This window comes from Pinus tabuliformis, chromosome 6, assembly GCF_031772625.1.
Source record: "Pinus tabuliformis cultivar Carrire ecotype Pingquan chromosome 6, CPIR1, whole genome shotgun sequence".
In the NCBI taxonomy this organism is placed as follows: Eukaryota; Viridiplantae; Streptophyta; class Pinopsida; order Pinales; family Pinaceae; genus Pinus; species Pinus tabuliformis.
In genome coordinates this window covers 639499191-639506917 of record NC_142292.1, presented here as the reverse complement: position 1 = coordinate 639506917, position 7727 = coordinate 639499191, and the positions used below count along the sequence as shown (strand labels likewise).

Genomic DNA, 7727 nt, shown 5'->3' with positions numbered 1-7727 from the left:
GTTTCTTCGTTCTTCAGTGTTTGTGGGTTCATCACATGAACCTCCGTTATTACCACTATGCGGCATATCTACGAAGCTAGGTTCCAATCTCTGGGCTAGTTATCCAGGAACCTAGAGCTTACAAAACCTGTGAAGCAGAAAAACCTAGAAAATGGACAACAGGGTATATGGAGGCGAAGTGGAAGACTTAGATAATGCAAGAGTCAGAAGAATCCGTGAATCATTGAGGCAGAAGGTCCTCAACTGAAGAGGACGACTGTAATGTTATAGCTAGTCTCACATATGATGAGATATATATGACTAGCGTTGGAGATACTAATGCCAACATTATAAGAGGAGGACTAACTAAATACATAGGTGTGACGAGTATTAGTAGCAAATGGATGGCGCCGGTCTGTAATAAAAGAAATCCTGACGGGTCAAAAAACCGGGTCCATCTTGGAACGTTTCCCACAGCAGAGATGGCTGCAATTGCGTTTGTCGCAGCCGTCCTTCTCCTGAGAGGAGACTCATCTGCTAATCGTTTTAACTTTCCTCAGTATTCTGCTCAAGTCAAAAGCATAATACAAGGTTGCTCTCCTTCGGAAATTGCAGACAACATCAAGTATGTTGTGCCTAGGGCTGCAGAAAACATAGCTTCTCTAATTAGTGTGGCGAACAAGGGTCAGGAGTTAGAAGTTCATGGATGGTAAGTTTCTCCTGCAATGCCGACTATAAACATTACTACTGCTTCAGCTGCATTGTTGTCTTCCAATATAGGTATACTTTCGTTGTTTTTCTTTGTATAATAGTGCAGATTCTAGGTATCCCTGGAAGTCCATTACATTAATTTCCATTCAGACTTACGCCCAGCTCAAGAATGGCGGCAAGGAAACTGGGTCCTGGCACCTCAGGTTCTACTCTTAATATATAACACTGATACTCATATAACTAGGCTTTTCTGGGTGCAATAATTCATAGAATCCTTTTCTGATTTGGTAAAAACAATTTCTACAATTTTTATAACTATATATATTGAAGTAGGATTTTGGGTCTAAATTGATGGTAGATTTTGGAAATGTATAGCTGATTTTGGAATATTTTGGAAATGTGATTAGCAGGGACAAAATCAATTGTTTAACCGCCCCAATTTAATCAGATTTCCGAAAATTTTCAAAAATCCATAACACTCAGATATAGGGTTTAGGTTTTCTATTGCAGTTTGATTGAATACTGAATAATAAACCCTGCGCAGGAAAATAGAGCAAGTAATCCAGTATTTTGCGCTGGACAACTTGGTAGAAACTCCTCTGACAGCAGGCGGAGAAGGCGAGGGAAAGAAAGGGAGAGGGGCTGTTAAGTCCAATGCAGCTTCTATGGGCAGAAGATGCTGAATACGATTATACAATTGTTAGGTATCCCTTGAAGCTCATTACATTAATGATCCATCATTCTACCTTTCAAACCGTTAAAGCCACGGCCTGGATGGCAGCCATCTGCCATAGTGCGCGTATACCGCACTGCGAGCATTAGTGCACATATACCGCACTGCGACCTCATCTCACTCGAGGCGCACCCATAACCTGATTTGGCTGATATGTTTAAGTCTCAAAGATGTGGTAGATGCGACCATTCGACTTGGTAGTCTGATGAACCCAATTTTAGTTGGCCAGGACTACACCTCCCTCTAGGCCCACCCTTAACTTGATTTGGCTGATTTGTTTAAGTTTCAAAGATGTGCGTTAGAGCAGAAGGTTTGGTTCCCACAGTTATTATAGTTTAGATATTTGCTTGCTAGTTGCTCCCATCATGGCTTTTTCACTTGAAAAAGAAATGTGGTTGATGTGATTTTTTATACGATTGTTGTTTTTTATTTTTCAGGAATGAAAAATAAGTTATAAGATAGAATGCTTTTATAAAATTTAAATGTATTAGAAATATATTTAATTGAGTTATATTTTGTATTTTTTTGGTAATTTATTATTAATATAAATTTGTACATTTATCACTATTAATTTCAATATTGGGTATATATCTCTTAATCAATAGAAGCTGATTCTATGCTAACAAAGTTTTTTATATTTATAATTACTAATCTTTATGTTAAATATATAAATCTCATATTTAAAGCAGAGATGATTTTACAAAGAGTTTATCTAATTTTAGTTTCCATTTATTTCAATATTAGGCATATATTCCTTGATCTATAGAAACTGATTCTAGGTTAACAAAGTTCCATATATTTATAATTACTAATCTTTATGTTAAATATATAAATATCTTTTTCCACTGGAAAAATCCGTAATATTTCATTATAAATATGAAAGATTACATATGTAGATGCTTTGAAGCATATGCCAACTGTTCTGTACATTTTCACAAAAAATTTGCATGTCTGTGCTGTATATCTGTCTGTTACATTTTCAAAAATTGTGCAAAATTGGTGCCATTTTTGGCAATCCTCAATCTATTTCAAATTATATCATGTTGTGCAGTCAAATCCTCAAAAAACTGTTATGTTATGTCGCCTGTTGACCCGCAGTAGGATATGTCGGGTCTATATATGGCCGATGGTAGTATTTCTGCTCCTGCTGATCCAAAAATTCAGTGATTTTCCATAACCCATTCTCCATCACCGCGGCCTCCTTGGAAAGCTTGTCAGCAGTCTGGTTATGTTCTCTGTATATATGAGAGATGTGAAAAAAGTTAAAAGCATCCTTTAGTATAAATACTTCATCAAGCAATACATTTAGAGTGTGTGAGTGACATGTGGTATCTCTATTGACCCAGTTTGTAACAATCTGAGAATCGCCAAATATGTTGATGCTGGTGCATTGGTGACTGAGTGCAAAATGTAACAGATGTCGGAGAGATAAGAGCTCAGAATAATTGTTTGTGCCAGCCCCCAATCCTACTTTGATATGAAAGAAGTGCCTCGAGGATATGTGTAAAATGATACCCCCTCCGCAGCCATTTTCGTTTGCAGCCCCGTCGAAATAAGCCCATGGCGAGCCCATGTCGATATTGGGAGGAGGGGTCGGCCGTCGCTGTTTTGTGGGAGGAGGATTTGGTAATTCGTTGTATGCTGAGATGATGCCAGCTTCAACGAGTGGCCACCTAGCCTCCCATCCATCAAATATCATTCTATTTCTGGACTTCCAAATAGACCAGTTAACAATGATAGGGAGGTTTACAATTTTCGAGCCACTGTGTTTGTTCCCCCAATCTATCCAAGCGCTGATAAGGTCTGTACCAGACCAGTCTCCCGAGTACTGTATGTGAAATTTGATATTATGCCATATTTGTATAACAATGGGGCATCTTAAGAATAAGTGTTCAGTGGTCTCTGTGTCTGCTTTGCACAGCACACAACGCGAGGGTCCCGATACTGCCCTACGCTTGAGGTATTCATCAGTGGGAATGCGATTGCGGAGGACACACCAAGAAAATAATTTGGATCTGGGCGATGCAGTTAACTTCCATATCTGGTGCCACCATCTGTCTAGCACTTCCGGCTTTCTGTGGTTAATGATGAGTTTATATCCTTCACGAGGAGAGTAAATCCCACTATCAGCAATCTGCCAGATGAGTTCATCCGGCCCTTCCACAATTCTGATATGGGATTCAGAGAGGGCATCGCAATATTCTTTCCAGGGTTCGTGCCATCTGATCGGGATATCTAATTGAGTGCCAGATTTCCAAGCCTGGTGTAGTATGTCAGAGCCCTCAGGATCAGCAATCTGTGCAAGCACCCTGATGCCACGGGAGTTTAGGAGGGCAATCAGATCTGGTGGGAGCCTGTGTCTGCCTCCGCATCCACTCCATGGGTCCATACCTATGCGAGCTCTATTTCCACTTCTGATGCACCACACGATATTGCTTCTGAGAAGGGGGAGGGAGTGTAGGAGGGCTTTCCATATGGAAGAGATGCCCGTTCTGTTCCAGTTTGGAAGTCTAGCCCAATCGATGATGTCGAGAGGCCAGATGTACTTATGGTATGCTATGTCAGTCCATAGACTGTGGGAAGTCAGCAGCGCCCAACCCATCTTTGCAGCAAGAGCTTTTGCAAAGGATGCCAGGTCCTTTAATCCCCATCCCCCCCATTTCTTGGGGAGAGCAATCTTGCTCCAGGAGATCCAAGCAAAGGTGCGCTTCTCTTCCTTTCCAGCCCACAAGTATCTGTTGCATAGTCTCTGAATCTTTGAGAGGATGTTCCGGGGAATCCATGCTAATGCCATCCAAAATACAGGGGTCGCTTCCAGCACTGATTTGATCAGAGTTAACCTTCCCGCTCTAGAGAGGTATCTGAAGTACCAACATGATATTTTCTTTTCAATCTTGGTGACAAGCCACACCCAGTCAGCAATTTTTTGATTTGTAGGCTTTAGCCAATATCCAAGGTATTTAAGACCTCGATCCAGAGGCTGAGTGATAAATGGAAAAGCCTGCATAGCCGAATATGATTCAGCTACAGAAGTACCTACCAAAGTGATGGAGGACTTCTCCTGATTTACCACCATTCCCGTGGCATGTGAAAATAGTTTAAGGATTCTGTTGAAGGATGAGGTGTCCCGGATACTTCCATCAAGGAGAATAAGGACATCGTCCACGAACAGAAGGTGTGTTAGAAAACATGCTTCTGAGAACTTTAAGCCTCGGATAGATCCCTCCCTTTTTGCAGAAATGATGAGTCGACTGAGCGCTTCTGTTACCTATAGGAATAAGAGGGGGGAAAGGGGGCATCCCTGACGGAGTCCCCTCTCTGAGTGGAAGAAATGGGATGCAGCACCGTTAATCAAAATACTATAAGTTGGTGAAGTAATGCATGCCATAATCCAAGAGATAAGCTGATGCGGGAAGCCGAGATGGATGAGAATCATCTTGATGTAAAGCCAGCTGACTCTATCAAAAGCCTTAGAGAGATCAATTTTGAGAAGAATGCTCTTGAGGTGCTTAGTCCAAATAGAGTGAATGGCTTCCTGTGCAGAGCCAATGGCTTCATGAATCTGCCTGTTTTCCAAGAAAGCGAATTGCTGTGGAGCGATGTGTTTGGATAAAATGGGTCTGATCCTATTTGCAATGATCTTGGATATGATCTTATAGAGAACATTGCATAGTGAAATGGGACGAAAATCAGCGAAGGATGATGGAGAGTCTGATTTAGGTATGAGAGCAATGAAGGTGGTATTAATAGCATGATAGATCTGACCAGAGGTTCTGCTCTCTTCCACCACCTTCAAGATGTCTTCTCCAATGATGTCATAAAAGGCCAGATAGAATTCAATGGTCCATCCATCGGGGCCAGGACTCTTTTCCTTCTGAAACCATTTTATGGTGTTCTCCAATTCGATCATGGTGACCGGTGCATTAAGATCCTCCAAGTCTTCATTGTTAACAAACCTCGGGAAATGGGATGCTACGCGGATGATCTCAGCAAGGTTGGTTCCCTTAGGGCATTTGAAGATACCCTTGAAATAGGAAGTGCCTAGACTGGAGAGCTTGATGAAGGAGTCTGCCAGACCCCCATCAGGATAGGGTAGGTTCCAAATGGTATTTGCCACTCTCCTCCCATTTGCAAAATTATGAAAAAATCTGGAGTTTTCATCCCCTGCCTTGAGCCAAGTAGCTCTACTTCTCAACCTGATCGATTCCTCTCTGAGCTTGAGTATACTGTGCTTCTGCTTCTCTAGTTCGACCAGCCTGTGTTTTCTTTCCACAGAGATAAAGCCCAGGTTTTGTTCATCCAGCAGAGCGTGAATGTCTGCTTCTATCGAGATGAGCAGTTCATCTTCCTTGGCTTTTTTCATCTTTGCCCATTCAATCACAATATGTTTAAGTTCCGTCAGATTTTTGACAAAACCCCTAGCCAAAGAGGGTTCCCTGCTAATAGGGTGTGCTGCCCAAAAGTCCGTGACCAGTTTAGAGAAACCAGGGTCCTGCAACCATAGATGGTTGAAATTGAAAGGGGCTTTTGGTTTAGGGTGAGGACCCATAATTTCCATCAGGATGGGAGAGTGATCCGAAATTCCCCCCGTACTCACCCACTGCTTATAATGATGGAGATGGCGAAGCAGCGGTCCTTTGATCAAAAAACGATCAAGTCTACGAGCCAAAGCTGCTGGCCCGATCCTTCGATTTCTCCATGTGGGAAGAGGGTGATTCATGGGGATGTCGATGAGATCATGTTGTTCGAGCAGGTTCCTCATGAAATCTGATATGGGGTCTGCTTGTGCTGATGAGCCCCATGATTCACCATATCCCAAGGAGAAATTTAGGTCTCCTCCAATGATCAGGTTTTCCTCTTGCATCAATGATCGATCAAGGAGGGTGCGCCAAAATCCTTCTCTCTGCTGACAGGGTCCATAGATGTTGATGATACGCAGTGACAGCCCAAGGTCTTTGGAAAAAATGTCAGCACCCAAATATCCTGGCCCTCCCCATGAAGAGTCCAGTCTGATGGAGTAAGGATTGAGTCCAATGGCCATTCCACCCAAACGGCCCATAGCATCCAGCCCAATGTACTGCCACTTTGGCGCAATCGATTTTAGGGCAAGAGATATAGATTCTGCAGAACCCAAAGTCTCTTGAAGGAAAATGATGTCTGGTAATTCGACCTGAAAAAGTCGTTTTAGGGCTAGTTTTTTGGGGGAGCTAGCTAAACCCCTGCAGTTAAAGGATAGGCACTTCATGGGGGACCCCGCTGTAGGGGGTTTGTAGCTCTAAGGGCCCTGACAATGGTGGATTGACGTCCCGAAGCAACTTCAGCCCCAGCACGCCGAATGGCTTTGTTCAAATTTGATTTTCGTCCCCTGGATGAGGTGTGACCAGGATCAGGGGGAATAATGTGCAGCCCCGAGGTACCATCAGAGACAGATTGAGAGGGTCGGGGCCGGAGAGAATAATGGTGAGGCGGATTTGATTCAGGGAGAGGCACTATAGGGCGAGATGGGGACGAGGAATGATCAAGGGTAAGGGAAGGAGGGATTGAAGCAGTAGTAGGAGGGGGCGGCGGGATAGAGCACTGAGCCTTTGATACAGAGATAGAATTAATGCAATCAGATGATAGGGAAAGAGTATGAGATGAAGGAGATAGATCAGTACCCGATTTCTTGATTGCTGCAGCTGCTGCCCTTGTTCTTGTCATGGGAGGAGTGGATGTGCCCTCAGTAGTAGACGGAGGATGATGAAGAGCTCCATGTGGAGTTGATGTAACCATCTGAGGCAGGGAGATCTGAGGCGCAGTTCTTCGAGGAACAATAGGAGTATATTTAGGAGGGCTGTTCTCACGTTTATTGAGAGGGAAATCCTTATAGAGATGCCCTACCTGGTGACACCGGTTGCACCGAAATGGAACACCCTCATAATCCAGTATCTGAATGCGCTTGTGCCTTCCCCATTGCAGGGTGATGTCCTCCTCTAATCCTTCCCTGGTGTCAAGATGTACCAGGATGCGCGCCATGGTTCTTCTCCGAGTATCTACATAAGAGCGATCGTGATCCAAGTATGTCCCCAGAGCGTTTCCAATTTTGATGAAGGCCTCCTCATTCCAATATTGCCGAGGGAGTCCAGGTAACCTTACCCACAGAGGTCCAGCAGCGATCTGCTCCCTTTCAGGATCAAATAAAGGGGTCCATCGCTTCAAGAGTACGGGAGCTGTCTCAATGTGCCAATAGTTCTCAAGTAGAATGTTCGTATGATCTTCCTTAGCGAATTGGAGGGTGAACCATCCCCGGGGGAGTACCTCAACC

The 7727-nt window shown here is 43.5% G+C and overlaps 1 protein-coding gene across 1 annotated transcript; it reads right to left on the bottom strand.

The window, feature by feature from the left end:
- Positions 1–2498: 2498 nt before the first annotated feature.
- On the bottom strand, positions 2499–6482 carry LOC149260263 (uncharacterized). Its single transcript, XM_089457542.1, has 2 exons — positions 5088–6482; positions 2499–4691 (listed from the first exon to the last, which is right to left on the bottom strand). Exons 1-2 carry the CDS (start codon positions 6480–6482, stop codon positions 2499–2501), a joined length of 3588 nt encoding a protein of 1195 aa, XP_089313668.1.
- Positions 6483–7727: the final 1245 nt, after the last annotated feature.